Source organism: Carettochelys insculpta, chromosome 2, assembly GCF_033958435.1.
Source record: "Carettochelys insculpta isolate YL-2023 chromosome 2, ASM3395843v1, whole genome shotgun sequence".
Taxonomy (NCBI): domain Eukaryota; kingdom Metazoa; phylum Chordata; order Testudines; family Carettochelyidae; genus Carettochelys; species Carettochelys insculpta.
In genome coordinates, this window is record NC_134138.1 from 200214191 (window position 1) to 200234290 (window position 20100).

Sequence of the window (20100 nt, forward strand, 5' to 3'; positions counted from 1 at the left end):
TTAAAATGGCTGTGTATATATCTAGGGACAGAGACTGCAGGCCATACTTCCAGGGTGAGGGACTCTGTCCTGGGAAACAGTGACCGAAAAACATTTGGGGATCATGGAGAATAACCAGCCAAACACGAGCTCCTAGAGTGATGCTGTGGCTGAAGGAGCTAATGCAGTTGGTTGTATCACAGGGGAATCTTGAGTAGGAGTAGTGAGATTATTTTACCTCTGTATTTGGGACTGTTGCCAGAATACAGTCTTGAGGCCCAGTGTCAGTTCAGGAAGGACGTAGTAAATTTGGAGCGCGTTCAGAGAAGGGCCACGAGAACGACTAGAAAACCTGCCTTAGAGTGATAGACTCCAGGGGCTCAGTCTCCTTCGCCTAATAAAGATGAGGTGAATGGGGGTGACTTGACCACTGTCTATCTACACAAAGAATAACTGTTTAATAATGGTATCAAAACAAAAAGCAGTCAAGTAGCACTTTAAAGACTAGCAAAATAGTTTATTAGGTGATGAGCTTTCGTGGGACAGACCCACTTCTTCAGACCGTAGCCAGACCAGAACAGACTCAATATTTAAGGTACAGAGAACCAAAAACAGTAATCAAGGAGGACAAATCAGAAAAAAAGATCAAGGTGAGCAGATCAGAGAGTAGAGGGTTCTTCAAACTATCTGAGAAAGGTACAATTTCCAGAGTCTGGAAGCTGAAATAGACACATTCAGACTGGAAAAAAGGCAGCCAGTGCTTAGCAGTGACAGTCATTGACCATCAGAACACCTTAAAAGGGAGCTTTCTCCAGCTGTGACCATTTTAAAGTCAAGTGCATGTTTGTCAAAAGGATCTGCTCGAGGAATTATTTGGGGGGCAGTTCTATCATTTGTGTTACACAGAACACAGAATGTCAAACTAGGTGATCACCAGTGCTCCCTCTAATCTTTTCCACCCATGTGCCATTTTTCCCACACCATGTGCGGAATAATTTTTATGTTCACCAAGACGTGCAAATATTCACCATCAGTGGAAACAAAAACCAAGTTGTGGGTGCTCTGCTAATCAGCTGGGTGGCATTTGAATGTCTCCTGAGAAGCCACATGAGCACCCAGCCTACAAGGAACACTGGTGATCACAGTGGTCCCTTCTGGCCTTGGAATGAATAACTTTACCCACAAGTAGAATGAGACAGAAATGAGGCAGAGCTGCACAGGAATATGGCAAATACTGAGCAAAGTCCTGAAATGCTACTTAGTCCACCACTGAGAAACATTACCTCTCTGTTGGTGCAGATATTCCCCTAAGCTCTCCTGTTCTTCTACTCTCCCCAATACTAAGACATTATCAGTCTACTGGTAGGTCAGCAAGGCATGTTTTGCAATGGCCAGGATGCTGCATAGTTGCCTTTTTAATTAAAATCACTGTTTTTTTCCCCCTCATTTGCTTCTACTCTTCAGGCCAAATTCTTCCCTGGTAAAGCCTATGGAGTTACATCACAGCCCAGTTCTGTTCCCTCTGATGTCACTGGAAGTTTTCTACTGGCATTAGTGGGAGCTGTATTGGTGCCTTACCAAGAGATAACACAAGATGACCTTTGGATACAATTTGTGTTGATCAACCCAGCTCCTGTAGGTCAATAAATTTCATGAAGACAGCTTCTGCCCTTGCTCTAGCTATCACCTATGATGTGTTCAATAAGGTTGTCCTTTCTGACTCCACAGGCCCTGAGATCATGGAGAAGGATGAGGCTGAAGAAACCACCCATGGCGGGATTCTGCTTCTTGCTTGCCTTCTCTGCGGTGGCATTTACTAGTTTTCCTCTGATGCTTCCAAACAGCTACAGGGAGTCGGATTTCCAGTTCTTGGCACTGGCTGAGCCACATGGGAAAGTCATCCGGCCCAGGCGTTTGTGGACACACACCACAGCCTCTGTCCCCTGGGGGGCCAGGAGTTTTAACCGCAGCAAACGGGAACCCGCTCCCTCTGGGACCATTGAGTACAGGCAATCCTCCCACCATCCCCAGGCCACCTGCAAACAAAAGAACAAACCACTCAGCCTGCGCCAGCCAAACCACACATGGCTGAAAGCAAAGGGAAAGCACAGAGGAGAGATTAGGAAACATCACACTGTTGTGAAAAGCTCTAAAGCCAGCAGTAAATTACAGCTTGAAGACATTCCCCACAGGACCAATGGTGAGAAGAAAAGGGAGCTTAACACTCATTTTTCTCTGAAGAACACAGGGAACAATATTCATTTCTATAAACTGGCCAGGAAGAAAGCAGATATGGAACCGCCAATGGAGGCAGCCCCTTTCTTTTCTTCTTTGCACAACAGTAAAAGGGGTTTGCAGGATGGAGGTCAGGCGTTTGTTTTACTTCTTAAGAACTCTTTTGCAAGCCAGCCAGCTGTGGTGCAGGACCAATTCAAACCAGATGTGCAGACAGACGGTGCTCAGCGGCAGCATTCAGGTTCGATTAAAGCCTTTACCTCAGCAGCAGATAGGAAGCTGCCCTTCAAAAGTGCAGCGGGCGCTCAGGGACAGACAAGCCATCGCTCCCAGGAGCCTGGAGCTCACGTCTGGATGGATGTGGCCAAGCAGTTACAGACATCTGAATGGTGCATGAAGGCTCAAGAAGATGCGCTTTCTGCCCAATGGGAGGGCAGCCTGAGGTTTGGTGAGAGGACCCCACCTTGGATTACAGCAGATGACGTGCAGAAGATGAAATGGCTGGCCAATAGCAAAGTGGTGACCAAAACCAGAATTCCTGCCCATGGGCAAATACTCAGAGTCAGCTTATTGGCCAGCCAAGATACTTCCCCATCTGACCCTAAACCAGACTGTTTGGATGGGCTCTGTGGACTAATAAAGCGGCCCAGTGACCTCTATGAGGTGCTAGCTTTCCACTTGGACAGAGTGTTGGGGCTGAATCGGAGCCTGCCTGTAGTGGCCCGCAAGTTCCACAGTTCCCTCCTGCCCTACAAATACACCAATGGTGCAGCGAGGCCCATTGTATGGTGGGTGCCAGATATCCAGCACCTAGATGATGCCAAAAACGACCAAAACTCTTTTGCACTTGGGTGGCTGCAGTATCAGTCTCTGCTGCGGCTGCGGTGTGGCATGGCAGACTCCAGGGCAGCTCTTGGCATAGCTCCGTGCTTGAGTGTCCGGCACACAGAGTGGGCCAAACTGGCGCTCTTTGATTTTCTCCTACAGGTATGCTTGGTATTGGAACAATCGCAGTCCTTCTTCTTCCTTCTCTTAAGCGTATTTGGGTTTGTGGATGTGGGCGTGTTGTGTATAGCTGCAAGTCTCAGTGACAGTCACAGCTGTGAGTCTTGTTTGGGTGAAAGTCTCATTTCACAAAGCTGGGGAGAGACAGAGATCTGAGAAGGTCTCCAGCTCTGGAGTGGAGAAAAAAAAAAAGTGAGCCAAACAAATCCAGCAGAATTATACATGGTTACTCCTATAACTATCTGTGCATGCCGTATTTGCTGTAGATGTGTCAATCCCAGGATATTAGAAAGCCAAGGTAGGTGAGCTAATATCTTTAGTTTCTGTTGGTGAGTGAGTCAAGCTTTCGAGCTTATGCAGAGTTCTTCAGTCTGGGAAACGTACTTCAAGGGCCACCGCTGAATCCCAGGGGGAACAGACTGTTTAGCACACAGGAATTTAAAGATTGCCACATGGGTGGTTGTCCTACTTCCATGTTTGCCACAGCTCCCCTGCTCTAAATAAATGCTCTCCCCCAGAGCTAGGCACTCCCAGCACCCCTGCAAATAAATGGCCTTGCCCCAGCCCAGTCCCCCTCCTTTAATTTAATGTCAGCGACTCACCAGAGCTGCAGCTGGATCTGCTGCTGGGGCCGGGGCCGTGGCCAAAACTGTCGCTGGAGCCACCATCAGGGCTACAGCTGCTGCCAACATGTGTTTCTCCAACCAAGCGGTGGGGCACGTGCATGGAGTGGGTGAACGGCACTTCCTGCGTGCGACTCTAGGAGGAGCTGCATTTAAAGGCTTCAGGAGCCGCGTGCAGCTCTGGAGCTGGATTCACCACACCGTGGAGTCCTGTTCGCCACACGTGGTGAGTGGTGAACATATTGGGCACTGTGGGTTTAGCATATGCAGTTTAAGTGGGCTAAGCAATCTGGTCCACCTTGTACTAGCAGTGATTGTCTAAATCAGTTTCCAGACTCAAAGCAGAGCTTGTCTCTCTCCAACAGAAGCCGGCCCAGTAAAAGAAGCTACCTCACCCATCTTGTCTCTATAATCATACCTGGTGTTTATAGAAGACTTTCCCTAATCAAAATGCTTTATAAATACTAATTACCTTCACAATGCCCCTGGGCAGGAGACAGGAAAGCATGCTTATTCTGATTTTATGTATAGGGACTCTATGGCATAAAGACAAATGACTTGTCCCAGGTTACACAGCATACCAGTGAGAGCCAGGATTAAACATCAAGAATGCCTGGCTACCAGAATAGTCAAAGTAGCCCATGCAGAGGTGTGCGTTTCCATCCAAGCCCTTCGTCCCAAACCCTGCTAAATAGACTACAATTGGAAGAGGGACAGCAAACGGAAAGTTGAAAGGGAAAGCAGAACTTTGTTCTAGATTGTTTGGTTTCGAAGCTCAGTGTCAGAAATGAAAACTCACTGGCTTTGTTTGTTTTCCAAAGTCCTCTTCGAGAGAAGCCTGTTTTTCTTGATAGATCTGTGGTTAAAATAGATCATGGACAAATGTGCAAAAGTTAGATTTCTATTTTTAATAATCCTTTTCATATTCAAGTATCACCACGTAATTAGGATCAGAGAGGTAGCTGAGTTAGTTTGTATCTTCAAAAACAACAAGTAGTCCTGTGACACCTTATAAACTAACAGATATTTTGGAGCATAAGCTTTCGTGGGCAAAGACCTGCTTCGTCAGATGCATGAGTTGCGGGGGGAGGGGGGAGGCGCTAAAGAGGGAGTCTCAGTCAAGGGGAGGGCCAGAGCTGACAAGGTCTGTTCAGTCATGGAGGATGTGGTCCATTATTGGCAGTTCATGTCCACTTGTGAACATCAAGAGAGGAGAAATCAAGTCAGTTCAGTCAGGGAGGATGTGGCTCATTATCAGTAGTTAATGTGGAGCAGTTTCTCCACTCTTGATGTTCACCCCTCCACAAAAACCACTGATAATGACCCACATCCTCCCTGGCTGAACTGACTTGATTTCTCCTCTCTTGATGTTCACAACTCCACATAAACTGCTGATAATGGGCCACATCCACCGTGACTGAACAGACCTTGTGAAGTCTGGCCCTCCCCCTCACTGAGACTCCCTCTTTGTACCCTCCTCTGAACTCTCCCACATCCCCAACTCATGCATCTGATGAAGCGGGTCTTTGCCCACGAAAGCTGATGCTCCAAAATATCTGTTAGTCTATAAGGTGCCACAGGACTTCATGTAATTAGGATGATTTTTACTCTGTGTTAAAGAGGTTTATGAAGTAATAATAATGTGCAGATCACTGGATAACTACCCCATGGCTGTGAGTCATTATGATTCAAGTTAATGGACTTCACAATGCCATTTGATAATCAACCCATGACACAGAGCTCAGCCCTGCAATCCATACAAGTTATCATCCAGACTTAAATGGGATGGCTTACCTGAGGAAAGGTGGCCTGCCTGAGCCTTGAAGAACAAAGGTGAGGGAAGAAGGAAGGGGGTGCCTGGCAGACTGGAGATGAGGGTCAGTTTTCTTGCTGGAATAAATGAGTGCAGTCCGTGAGGTAAACAGTGCAGTGGTGAATAGTAACAGAGAGGAAGCCGTGCTAATCTATACACTATCAAAACAAAAAGCAGTCAAGTAGCACTTTAAAGACTAGCAAAATAGTTTATTAGGTGAGCTTCCATGGGACAGACTCACTTCTTCAGACCGTAGCCAGACCAGAACAGACTCAATATTTAAGGCACAGAGAACCAAAAACAGTAAGCAAGGAGGACAAATCAAAAAAAGATAATCAAGGTGAGCAAATCAGAGAGTGGAGGGGTGCGGGGGGAGGTCAAGAATTAGATTAAGCCAAGTATGCAGATGAGCCCCTATAGTGACTCAGGAAGTTCCCGTCCCGGTTTAAACCATGTGTTAATGTGCCAAATTAAAGTGCAGTGGTGATTTGGGCCATAAGTGTAACTCATTATCTGTAAGCTCTATTACCATAAGATGCCAGCCAGATTCATTCATATTTTCATTATCTTTTCAGTTGTTACGATCATCTAACTTTATTTGCATTCTCAAACTGCAGATAAAGAAGAGAGCCGGGATCATCAATCAGTAGAACTCTATAGCGGGGATTTCTCATACAGATAACCAATTCAGTCAGAAGCTTGAAACGGAGCCTAAACCAGGGGAATTCTGCCTTTGGCAGGGATGGGCTGGATTGCTGCATCTTTACTAGGGGAGCTGTCACTCTCATTTGTTTTAATATTTCAGGTTTCAGAGAGCCTGGGACTTGCCACTGGAAAGGCTGAAACCATACACAGTAGCCTTCCATTCTGAACAAACCTCCAGTGTTGTATTTGCTGTACCAACTGTGGCACACTTCCTAAGCCACCAGGCTCAATCTGTTTGCAGAATGAACTGCTCATCAAGTCGTGAATTGTGCAGGAAAGCAAGGAGCTTCATCTAGCTTTGCTGGGTCTTTGCCACTCATTTCCTGGCTAGCATTATGCCAACCAAGTCAAACAGTGATGCTTGAAGTAGTCCAGGTTTCCTCAAAATCGCTGGCATAGGATTATGGGCGGAGGATTAGGTTTCCTAGAAAAGGAGGTGTTAGGACATCTTTGGCTTACCGGTGGGTAAAAGCCTAATAGAAGGAGGATATATCAAACTGCACACTTGTCCACTATAACATTAACCCCATTCTGTTCTGGTAAAGCTGTACATTTGCTATTATTTACACTGCTGTCCTAGCTCTGGGTCCCCATTAGCCTCAGAGCTTTTGGTCCTCATTAGCTTCAGGCTTCTGAAGGGTGTGACTTTAGTGGGAGCTGGGAACACTCAGTCTTGCACATGTTAAACTTCCAGAGAAGCTTGAATACCTCTGGATCCTTCAATGCACATTTGATAAGGCAGTTACTGGTTATTGGTAAAGGAGAAAATTACTTATGAAGAGATATTGGCTGAAGTTCCGGAAGCATGTGTAACACACACCATTCATTATGTTTAGGAAATGATTTAAATAACTTCCCACTATTTAAAGAGCTAGAGCTAAAAGTTTTGGTCAGAGGTAGAATCCTATCAATTTTCCCTCCAACTTTTTCCATCCACAAGTGGAATAAATTGTGTTACTTTCCGTGGGGCATGTGCAGATGTACACCACCAGTAAAACACATGCTGCCAGTGGTGGGTGGCTGTTGGCGCTCTGCTAACCATCTGATCAGCACCTGATTCTCTCCTAGATGGTCACCCAAGCCCTCAGCTTACAGGGAACACTGGTCCCTACCACACTCCCAAGCCGTTTTGGTCAAGCTCCTGCTCATAGGATTTTTAAAATTAATAAATGTCGTGATTTCATGACATTTAAGGCTGACATTTCCCAGTGTAGGCGTCCTGACCCCAGCAGGAGTTGGAGGTGGTTGCAACACGGCTACTCTTACTTCTGCGCTGCTGCTGGCAGCAATGCTGCCTACAAAGTGGGGCAGCTGGAGAGAGGCAGCTTCTGCTGAGACCCCCAGCTCTGAAGGCAGAGCCACAGCCAGCAGCACAGAAGTAAGGATGGTAATACCATACCAGGCCATCAATGTGCCCTCTAATTTTTCCCATCCACGTGCAGAATAAATTTAGTTATGTGCACCAAGGCAGGTCTGGATGTGCACCACCAATAGAAACACAAGCTGCTTGCTCCCAATGGCTGTCGGTGCTCTACCAATCAGCTGGGCAGCATTTGAATCTCTTCTGAGTGAGCACTCAAGTGCTCAGCTTACAGGGAACACTGCATGCGACCCTTCACCTTTCACTGCTGCCTTCAGCACCGGGCAGCTGGAGAGTGGTGGCTGTCGACTGAAGGCCTCACTCTGCAGGCAGCAGTACAGCAATAAGCGTGCAGAGTAGAGTACGGCTGCCCTTACTGTTGCACCACTGCTGGCCGAGCGCTGCCTTCAGAGCTGGGCACCTGGCTAACAGCCACTGCTTTCTGGCTGCCTCTTTCTGAGGGCAGCACAGAAGCAAAGGGTGATGATATCTCAAAACCTCTAAAACAACCTTGGAACCGCTCTGATGCTCCCTTTTGATTCCCTCTGTGCAATTGGAGAATTGCCAGCGCCCCCGTGAAATCGGTGTACAATAGGGTAAAAGCACACAAAAAACCAGCCGTCACAGGGAGGAGACCAGATTTCACAGTCCATGATAGACTTTTTATGGCTGTGAATTTGGGAGGGCCTGACTCATATGTTGTCAAAAGTCATTCCCTCCAAACGACTGGCTGGTGATCTAGTATCTGGGCCAGGAGTTGAAGGGGTCCCCACTGAAAAAAATCCTTGCCACATAGAATGGGCACTCCTGTTAACAGGCTCAGCAGTGAGACCGCTGCTTGCGTGCATAGGGAGGGTGAATTATCCCTTTGATCTAGCAGATTTCCAAATATAGATCAAAGTGCAGATATGCTGCTGTGGGTGGAAGTGTGCGCGGCCACTGCCTGTGCTGTTTCAGTTGTGTCTGGAAGTAGCAGGGTCCAGGACTGTCAATTCGGGACCTGGCATTAGGACTAAAAGAAGAAGCAAAAATATGTGGTATGGTGAAGGGAGTCTGGACTATTGCCACTCGCGCTGAGGTATTCCACACTGTGAGAGGCATTTCTTTCTCCCCCCCCATGGCTTCCTTGCTAGGAATCCAACACAGCTACAGCAGTGAGAGCACCCCCAGTACAGGCTGAACCTCTCTAGTCCAGCACTTTCTCACTGGAAACATCTGTGGTCCAGCATAATATTAGTTAGCCAGACGACCACATCATGGATGTGGCCAAGTTTCCCGTGGTCCAAGGAAGTTTGTTTCCAGCCACCAGTCCTGGCTCTCAGCGTTCTGTGCTGTTATTTAGCTGTAATGTACCCCTAAATGTCTTCTAAGAGCCCAGTAAGCAGTGGAAATGTGGGAATGCTGCTAGAAACTTCTGACCTCCTGTGGTCTGGCAAATTCTCTCGTTCAGCACTGGTCAGGCTTGGGGTGCTGGACTAGAGAGGTTCAACCTGTACCTCATTTTAAAGTCTTTCTATTTTGAGCCAAAGAAAGGAGAAGGGAGCTTGACCCCTCCCTCCACATTGCTCTGCAACTTGTGTTGTCACTCACACCAGTGTGGCTCATTACCATTCAGATTTGACAGCATTTTGCACCCACTTTATACAAGCGGAAGTGCCTATAGGAGATGCAGAACAACAGGGAACCTGGCCCAAGGCCATGTATGTTTCAGATCTGCCAGTAGGCTGCATTACTCAAAGGGGAGCTATCTAATTTGGGCTGCATAAAGAACAGCGCAAAGGTGGAGGTGTTCAAAGGTTTTATCTCCTAATCAGCCTTTGTCCTCTTGGCTCCCCGATGTCACCACTTCACTAGTCTTTACAGGGTCTTCAAGTTAAGCTAGGACTTGATTTTTTTTCTAATGTGAATTTGCCCCCTCCCAACTAACCAGCTGTAACCCAAGTCAGTTTTCAAGCACCAATCTCCCTTCCAACCTATGTATCAAAGAGATGCACAAAAGGGCCTTTTCTTTGTCCTTTACAAGGCACGTGCAAACAAAAATGTCTTTACTTTCATGCTCAGGAAATGCCATCACTGTCTGCATCACTGTTAATCTTCAGTAAGCATGTTCAATAATCACTCTGTGTGGAGGGGAGAGACAGCTGGTTTATCACTTTTCAACATACTGTGCCGTTTGGAAGCTCAGTGTAAAATTTGTGCCTGAACTCAGTTTGTTTATGCAAAGCCCTTTGGACTTAAAGGGAAACATGGATGCACAGGGGAGCTTCAGGCACATCTGACCTGATCCTGAGTTTACTTATTTTAGTTTTATCCTGCTGTAACATCCCTGATTTGGGTGGCATCACTCCTGATTCACATTGTATGAGGACATAATCATTTAAAAGGATCATGTTATTGTTGAGCATCGGCTAACAGTTATCCAGACTCTTTTATTCCTGGATGTCTTTTTGTTGATGAAAATCAGCTTTTTTCTCCTAACCAGGATCCTCTTCCCAGAATGGAGATTTTCCTTCTCTTCTGGCTTAATCTTCCATCTGGAAAATCAGAACCTGCTACTTGGGGATTGTTAACGTTTCTCTAACAGAGAATTATGAGTTATTGGGGAGACTGCGAGGAAGAAGAGATGGTTAATATGGAGATGAGTCTTTTTTATGCCCCTCAGGGTTATTATTTAGCTCTTTAGAGACCAGCATTAAGGGAAAACACTATTTGAAAGGGTTTTCATTTTTTAAAAAATCTCTGCTAAAATATGCTTCTGTTCCTTTTTTATTGATTTATTTATTTTGGCACAGCTTAACCATTGATCTTTATAACCTCAAAGTGTGGCTTGCAGAGGGGACCAATCCTGACTAGATTTGACAAATCCAGTCATGACTGGAATATTTTACATGTAAACTATTTGCATTCATATTATAGCTAATCTAACAGGAAGTAAAATAAGTATTTAATGAGCAGAAATGGGAATTCTGTGATCAGCTCTTTTCTATGTGGCTGTTAGTTTAGAGCTTATTAATAAACATATCCTGGTTTGAGTTGGAGACATTATGGGCTGAAATTCCAGCCCTATTGAAATCACTGGCAAAATTTCTGTAACATCAATGGAATCAGGACTCTGTCCCTTGATGTTTTCACTTAAGAACTATATGGTCAGATCCTCAGCTAGTGTAAATCAGCACACAAATCAGTAGAGCTACAATGATCTACCCCAGCTGTATATAGGTTCTGTTGCTCTCTGTATTTTTATCTTGTCACAGCCAGGACCCCTGGGGCCATGGCTGCTGGAGCTTCAGCCACAATGGCAGGGCCACCCCCGGAACACTCCCCCACTTTCAGCCCGAGGACCACCCCATCCCACCCTCCACTCAGACTGAACCAGACAGTGACTCGAAAATGCCAAGGAAGCCAAAGATTCAGGACATGTTTATCCTCTTTTCCACCTCCTTGCCCCACCATTCAGAAACTTGAAGGGCATCCCATTGGGAAAATTGGGCCCCACAACAAAAATCTCACTGGACTCAGTGCAAGGAGTGGGCCCTGAATGAAAAGGATGATGCCTGGGGGAGACTTTTACCCAAGGTGTGAAGCAGCTCTAAAAAACAAACCACAGAGTTTCTCAGTCGTGTGAAAGAGACCATCACATATGGAAAAGTCCTATAAAGCTGAATAGGGATGGAACCAGCAGGATGTTATAGACAGGTAACAAAGTTCTGCAGAAATGACCATAAAGACCTATAGGGTTTAATAGAGAAGGAAATCCTTTAAATCCTGAATGATTCTGTAGAATTTTGGCACAGAGATAGAGTTCAATAGTGAATTCTATGGGATGAGCCAAAACTTCCATACGAGGGTTTTCATTCTGTATGACCTCCTAGGGACTTTTCCTGTAAGGGAGTGCCTCTATTATCTGCAGTCTCTGTAATGTACAACTGGTTCATACTGGTTCCCAAGAGCCACCTGCATCGATCAAAGTCCTTTATAAACACCTCCCACAGCTCACTCCTATCTGTCACACGGGAGCTCATGAACATCATTCAAACCACTCTATATGAACCAGGAGAGAGAACACAGCCTACTCCAGACACTGCTGCTCATTCCCTAGCAACTGATGCTAGAAAACGGGTTTATAACCTACTTCAGTTATCTCCCGGTTTGGCAATGTCTGCAGTGTTCCTCTGTTTGGTAGAGATTTTGGGCTTTGTGCTAGCTGGTCACTTGATTTGGGTCAGAAATATTGCCTTTCGTCTACACTTTCCTACATCAACTGGCAATAGTGACCTTATGGTAAACGTTGTAGGAACCCATCAAAAGACAATAGGTTAAGTTAATTTGGTCCTAGTTCTAGTCCCTTTGGATGTCAATAGTAAAACTCTCAGGACCTCCAGTGGAGGTAAAATAAAGCCTAGATGACCCAGTTCCACATGACTGACATCTCCTAGGGAAGAAGTGAGAATCATGTCGGATCAATATGTACAGTAAACTCCTGAGTTACATGGGGGTTATGCTCCTTGCAACCCCCACGGAACTCAAATTTTGTGTAAGTCAGGGGAGGGGGACAACTCCCTTCTCCTCTGAACCCCTGAGAGCCTGGAGCCAGGTGCAGCTGTGCCTGGTTACTTTCCAGACTCCCGCTCAGCCAAGGGGGAACTGGAAGCCAGGCACAGCAGTATCTGGTTCCCAGAGGGCTGACAGGTTCCCCCCCACTTCCCACCTTCCCCCCACAAGCTCCCAGGAGCCAGGCACAGCAGCACTTGGCTCCTGGCTCCCCAGGGGCTTGGAGGAGGTGGGAGGGGAGAGGAGGGAGGCGAGGGGGAAGCCCCTCAGTCCAGGAGAGCAGGGATCCAGGTGCAGTTGTGCCTCGTCAGTTTCCTGGCTCTCCACTGCCTGCTGGACCTGGAAAACTGACCAGGTGCTGCTGCACCTGACTCCCAGCCCCTGGAGCTGAGGGGCTTCCCCTCCTCCCCCCTCCTCCCAGCAGCCGCATCCCCCTGGCTTACCCTAGCTGGGAGAAGCATGTGGCTGGAGCCCAGGATTTTGACATTTTCATTAGTACAATTAACACGTAAGTCAACAGCGTGTAAAGCCGTGTGAGCCTTACATAGCAAAACTCCCACTTTGTGCAAAAGTCAGATGGCTCCACAGGAAAGAAACTTATCACATTTTGCCCAGTATGTTGTATATGGGGGCTGATTCTCATTTGCAGGTTTCTGGCAGTGTAAAGGGACCTGAAAATGTATGCATATATAATGTGTGCCCTCATTAAGGATCTTTTATACTGGGAAGTCCTGGCCAGACGTGCTGCTGAGGGGTGTGCTGGCTGCTCCACTTGCCAGACTGTCCAAACAGGAAATGAAATTCAAATTTTTCCGGGCCATTCCTGCATACTAGGAGAACAACGGAGCTGCAGGGGGCAGCTAAAGTGGTCACATTGGGGCACCGTGGGACACCTGCAGCAGGCCAAGGACGTTGAAGTTCACAACACTCTGTCTGCATTACCCTAAGGTCGACTATGCAAGGTCGAATAGTGTGTTACTGCTCATGAAAAACAGTTGTACAAAAATTAACCTTAGGAGCCTATAGATTCAGCAGAACAGGCTCTGTATGGTGGACTGATTCTTTAGAAATTCAACCTAAGCCACCTAAATTAAACTTACTCTCCTAGTGCAGGCCAAGCCTCAGAGTGAAAGTCTGGGCTTCTCTCCCAAAGCATTTGTGGCACCCCTGAGCTGCCCTCCCACAGAGCACCCACAGTGCCCCTGGACCACCCTCTGCCTCAGAGCACCCAAGTGGGTCTATAATACAAGTGATGGACAGGTCACAAAGCCATGGAATTTTGTTTACTGCCCAGGACCTGGCCATGACTTTTACTGAAATTACCCATGATTAAAACTGTGCCTTAGAGACCCATCCATTTGCAAATGTAGCTAATGTCTCCTGTGTATGGTAATAAATGGCTTTTTTGACAGACACCCAGTGAAGTATGCCAAGTCAGATATCTGTCTGGTGCACAAGCACATTGAATCTCTCTGTAAATCAGCTGAGATTGTCTTGATGTTCTGCACAGACCATTAATTCTGCTGTGATGCAAAACAACATTAAAGGTGAGAGAAATCCATCTGCTGCGCTTTCAGACACCTAGAGGTAGATGTGCATGGAATAAGTGTGACATTTTCCTGAGCTCAAATGTGTTTTGTTTCAGAAAATAGGTAGCGCTTGGGTTTCCCCAAAGGAGAAATAGTGCCTGGAATGCCTCATTATACACCAGCCAATGGAGCTGTGTAAAGAAATAGTAGCACGGCGGCAAATTAATCTAAGATGGTTAGGACTAAAATGTTCACAAGAATCAAACTATGCCTTCCTTATATCCTGTTCTTCCCCTGTGCTTTGATTTGAATTTGGGGTTCACACAAAACAATTCAGCAAAAATTTTTGGTAGGAGAAACTATGAAAATTACCTCAGTATTAGGTGGTTTCCACTGAAAATCATAATTCCCCCTTGGCACTTGAAACTCAGCTCAAGCTCATTTGAAATGTGGCCCAGCCTGCCTGACAGTTCATGAATCTCCACGAACCTCACCTGAGTTACAGGTTCATAACCCAAAACCAGGCTATAGACTCACATCTTTGGTTTGCGCCAGATTCCTTAACAGCTTCATGTGAAATCGGTCAGTTTCTCTAGCTACTGGGGAAGTCCTGCCTGCCTCAGCAGCACTGGTTGCATTTCAGGAAAGTGTTGTGTTTGTGGGAGCTGATTTATGCTGCTGTGCTCTGGCCAGGCTGTCTTTGGAGAAGGCAGCGTGTCAGTCCCCTGTATGAAGGTCCAGCATTTTTGCACATCTCTGGGCATGGGCAGTGGGTAAACAGCAGGCTTTGGGAAGCAAGCCTCAGCCCCACCCTTCTGCCCAAGGCTCCTCCCCTTCCACGCCCACCTGGCTGCTGGCCCTGCCCTATGCCCAGGCCTCCTCCTCAGCATGGCTTCTGGCCCCCATCCACCAATGCTGGGTAGCCATGCAGCCTCAGCCCCCTGGATTAGCCAGGCAGCTTCAACTCCTGCCACCACTCCAGCCATCACTGTTCCCTGTAAGCTATGTGCTTGGGCAACCCTCACAAGAGATTCAGCTGCCAGCACAACCCTGCCAGCAAAACATCCACAGCCAGCACCACCTGTTTCTGCTAGTGGTGCACATGGGCACATGCCTCAGTGCACGTAACAAAGTTTATTCTGCAAGTAGATGGAAAAAGTTAGAGGGAACACTGCCCCCAACTCCTGAGCAGCCCCAGCCCCCCAAAGCTGACAGGCAGCTGTGCAGCCTCAGTCTGCTCCAGCCACCAGAGCAACAGGAGCAACCATACAGCCCTGGCTGCACTCCTGCTGCCAGAGACACCAGGCAGTCTCTTCTACCTGCTCCAGTTCCTGGAGCAGCTGGGCAGACGCACCACAACTCCAGGCTTTTCAGCCTGCTGGGCAGCTGCACAGTTCCAGCTTTCTCAGCTGGCTGGAGCATGGAAGGGACCACCCCGGTGTTCCATGGAAGGCAATGCCTTTGCTTGCCTACCTGGCTCACCACCCATGCCTCTGCGGGGATTGTTGTATAACTGAGATAGCAGACTGGCTACCTTGTACCAATTGTACCTTGTAGCGGATGCATAAGTTCCAACAGATTTTTGTGCCAAAGCTAACAGAGTTGGGGAGAGGGCACCAAGAATCAGGGGGTTGTGGCTATGGGCTTCACTTGATAGCGGGAGCATTAGTCTTGAAAGAGAGTCAGCTCCTATTTCCTTCTCCCAGGATACAGCGTGTTATGGAGGCAGCCCAAGTGAGGTGGTGCCATGCCTCAGGAGAGGGTAGAGACAAATGTGGGAGCCCAGGTAGAAAGTATGTGCACTCCCAAGTGTCATGCAGCCCAACACCCTTGGGGTTAGTCACGGGAGCAGATCAGAGAAAGGTGTAAGACCAGCCAGTCTGTCAGTAGGGGGGCCCCATCAACCATTGCCTCCAAGGGCAGATATATGGCAGGAGCTCAATGGCCTAAAGCAGTGACCCTATAACGGCCTATGAAAGATTCCGTCTGCCCTGTGCCAAACCATATACTTGGCAGAATTCTGATATGCCAATTGCTGCTGGAGGTGGGTCCCTACCAAAAACTGGGGAAATAAGCTATGCAAATAGCTTCAGCTCTATGTCAGGCTAAATTCCAAGCTGTTAAATTAACATCTCAACGGTAGATTAAGGATCCAAAGATGGGTGGTTGTTTCTGTGCTCCAGACAGTATAAATAAATTAAATACGGAGCTATACACATCTCATAGAACTGGAAGGGACCTCAGGAGGTCATGGAGTCCAGTCCCCTGTCCTCTTGGGAGGACCAAGCACCCTCCTTGACAGATGCTTTTTTTTTTTTAAATTTGCCCCAGAGCCCTAAATGGCCTGGGTTTACAAGGCCAATGCTCAAACCACTGAGCTATCCCTACTGCCCACACTCTGGTAAAGGCTCCAGAGCAAGATCAGGACTTCAGGAAGGGCATCAGCATTTCATTGAACAGGCAGCCAGGCGTGAGCAGGAGCCGTAAAGACAGACACAGCTAAAGCAAGTTCCAGTGCCCCAACTGACAGATGGATGCACCTAGATCTGTCAATGGCACGCAGGATAAATCTGGCACCCTGCAGGGGTTAAGGATGCACCAAGGGGCCAAGCAAGCACAATGTAATTCCCCATGCTCTCTCTTACATTCTTCTCATTTCTGTCAAGAGTTGTTCAGATTACTAGTAGGGCAGGGTGAAATTATTCATGTACAACAGGAACCAATCTAAACCTCCATCCACTATTTGAATTTGGCTGAGAAAATTCCTTTATGAAATTCAAAAAAATTCAATTAACTTTTTTTTTGTTTCCTCTTTCAGTAACAAATATTCTAGATTGTTCTATAGATTTTAAAAAGATTTTTTCTTATGGCCATGAAAAGTTCCCTGTTAAACTACAATTTAACGTCTCCATCCTGAAATTCCTGAAGCCTCTAAATACTTCAGATGTCTCCCACAGGTTCATGACCGCCTGGACCGATATTGCTGTGGATTTCAGCCAGACCCTTCAGAGCCCTGCATGGAAGAAATGCTTCATGACAAATGTAGGAATCCTGCAGAGCTCGTCCTTGTCCACATTCTGGTATGATGTCACCAAACACTGCGTGTGCCTCCAGCCTTTCTGTTTTAACCGCTACGTTATTTTTAACAGACCAAACGGGCTGTCTATTACTGACTCTTGTTTTGTTTTAACCCCTGGCGCAAAGACCAAAATATGTCTGAGCTGCTCCATTTACTAAACCTAGGCAGAGAGCATTGGGCTGTGTGATACCCAGGGGTCATGGCTAGAGTAAAATAGGTTAAGGGAAAGTACAGAAAATTTAAAATACTCTTCGTAACAATCTGCGTCTGAAATGAAACACAGGGAGATCTCTTTCCATTTAAAGTTGCAACACATAAAAAACAGAATGAGATGATCTCCTTTTGGTTACGTAGCTGCATACACACTTCAGAAGTACAAGTTCAGCATGACACAGCAGTCATACTGTGTCTGTAGCCTTCAGCAATATTCACATTTTATTCTGCCAGAATATTAAACAAATTACATTCATTCTACCATATCTTCTCACCATGAAACCAAATAGAGTGCTGACAATCAATATCATCTCTGGCTAATAACAAATAAATGAAGTAGCTAAAAATGAAGTATGACACTGTGGTTGCCCTGTAATGTTAGATAATGACAATCTGATTTTAATTTTAGAAATCTGCCACAGTCCAATTTAATCCTCAGAGACATGATGAGTTTAACTTTAGGGACCTGGCCATGGTGACTGTTTGCATTTTATTCAGTGCAGCTAGTACATATGCTCAGCAGTTTAAGAACTTTGGGTTAAATTATGGGTTTGCTACTGGCTCCCTGATAAGAGGCAGTACACAGTTGAAGCCGGTCTCTGAGGATGTCTACACAGCAAAGTTATTTTGAAATAGCAGATGGTATACCTCTTCCAGAAGAGCTTATTTAGGAATAACGCTGCTGTGTAGACATAGCCTAAGAGTTAACATGTGCTCCCTGGTTCCACCTTTCCTATGGCCTGTCATTGCTACCAAACCTAAATATTCAGAAAAACTCCACTCTTTGCATACAAAGCACCTTTCCTCCCAAACTGTCAGCTCAAAGAAACTTCCCTAACTTTGAACATTTTGCATTTTTCCCCACCAGATTCGAGGGAGTGAGCCTTCTCGCCTGGTATTCATTGACAATGCAGGCAGCCCTCACCATCCAGAAGCCAAACTCAACTTCAGACTATTGGAAGGCATTGATGGGTAAGAAGGGCAACAGAAACAATTCTAGCCAAAAGTATGGGAGGGTCCCTTACAACATGTGCCACTGGAATATTCCCATTCTTGCAGAATATAAAAAGCAGAAGAGTTAAGATTCTTCAGTAGAAACAGATTTGTCTCTGGCAAGAATAAATTGGACTGGATGAGGCTTGGCTGTGTTTATGGAGTTTTCTTATAGATAGTGATTCTTAGGGCTCACCACAGGTAGAAAGACCAAGTCCTTTATATTGCATTTACCTTGTTGCTATCTAGACCTGCCCCCCGTGACTGTGCTAAAGATGTTTGTTCCATACATACCAGTACTGAACACTGTGCAATCCCATATCAGTATATCTTAGTTTCTACAGTTGCCTGTTTGCTCAAGTTTCAATATGAGGGCTGAGCTAGGTCCTCTTTAAGAGAGTGGAAAGTCAGTGGAACCCCATTGACTTCAGGAGGGTTTGGAGAAGGTCCTACATGCATACATCTAAGAAACACAAATGTAGGGCCTTCATCTGATCTAACATGCCCCAGTGGAGCGATCAGAATCGGACCCTATGTGTAGATATTTCACACAAAGGTGGATATTTATCTCTCACGCGGTGGGTGGCTGGTGACTCTGTCAGAAACTACAGAGCATATTATTTTCCCTCTGACTGGCAGCTGCCCAAAACATCCAACAGGTAGTTCATGCCTCATTGCATATCCAGCTTTCACACATTATCAGCCTTCTGATTTCAGATCATTTGGAGTCATTTCTGACTGCACTCTTGGGGAAGCAGCTTGCCTCTTACAAGCAGAGTTTTATGTGGTTTACATCTATTGTCATTCGTGAACAGAAATGGGAACCACCCAAACTCCTCCGCCAGAGTAATCCTGGACTTTGGGTTATCTGAAATTTGGACATATCTCCAAATGTTGCTGCTTCAGTCCCTTTGTACGTGCAAGGAAATAATCAATCACAAGACACTAAGGCAACTTGTGTCCCCAAAAGCATATGCCTGGAACTTATGGGGCTAGCAGGGTAACTAGCCCTTTAACGTCAAGGTATGTTGCTCACACCAAATTGCTCTCTTGCTTCCATGCTAGGGCTGGACATAGACCTCAACTGTGAAGATCTAAACAGCCCCTGAACACTGAAAGGTTGAAAGTCCAGAGTTAAATGTTTTGGGCAGGGGCCATCTCTCTCACGCTGTGCTCATGGAAGAGTTATAGCTTTCTGCACCTGTGCAGCCAAGAGAATAGTCAGCCCCGAAACAACTTCTGCTTTGCCTCAAATATGAACAGAACAGAATGCTGGCTAGTTCCAGGGACAGAGACCAAATGCAGAATACTCTTCTGTTCCAATTACAGAGGTCTTAGTTACATGATTTTATCTCACCAATCCTTTCCTTTCCCTCTTCTGATTTTCCTGATTAGGTTTCCTGAGACCGCTGTGACTGTGCTCAAATCGGGATGTTTGCAGAATTTGCTTCTGAAGTCACTGTACATGGATCAAGAATTCTGGGATAGCCAGGGTGGGTACCAAGGACTTAGACACTTGCTTGACATCATTGACAGAAGAGGACAGATCCTATTGCAGTACATGCGGGAACACAATTTGACAATCTTTAAGGATTCTTCACTTTAAAACATTCTCCTAGAGCAGTGAAATACTTGTCTGATGTAAAGTGCAAGGTTGGCTCCCTGGATATGACTCCACAGCTCTTTAAAGTTTTTATGATCAGAAGCTGATATTGAGTGCTTGGTTCTTCAGAATCAAATTCAACAGCTCATCCTGAAGAAGCAGAATAGATCCCAGAAACAGACAAATGGGGGAAAGAAGCTTTCTGACACATTACAGAAAGCCTGGGGAAATCATTAACTACATACTCATAGAGCACTGGCTACCAACTTGGATTTTTGAAGGAGCTGAATCTCATTGAGATGTTGGGCACCTAATTCCCTTAGGTTCTTCTGAAAATTCATCTTGAATGTTAGGGCAAAATACTATGGGCAGCATGAGCAATATTAACAGCTTGAGGGGCTCACCAAAAGTC

The 20100-nt window shown here is 46.2% G+C and overlaps 2 protein-coding genes across 3 annotated transcripts in view; one reads left to right on the plus strand and one right to left on the minus strand.

Moving 5' to 3' along the window:
- POMGNT2 (protein O-linked mannose N-acetylglucosaminyltransferase 2 (beta 1,4-)) overlaps nt 1-20100 on the minus strand; it is a 143482-nt gene that overhangs the window by 10666 nt on the left and 112716 nt on the right. The gene's annotated exons all lie outside the window — the stretch shown is intronic.
- GASK1A (golgi associated kinase 1A) lies at nt 482-19691 on the plus strand. The gene is made up of 4 exons (XM_074985491.1): nt 482-3201; nt 16758-16880; nt 17961-18064; nt 19481-19691. Exons 1-4 carry the CDS (start codon nt 1669-1671, stop codon nt 19689-19691), a joined length of 1971 nt encoding a protein of 656 aa, XP_074841592.1. The 5' UTR covers nt 482-1668.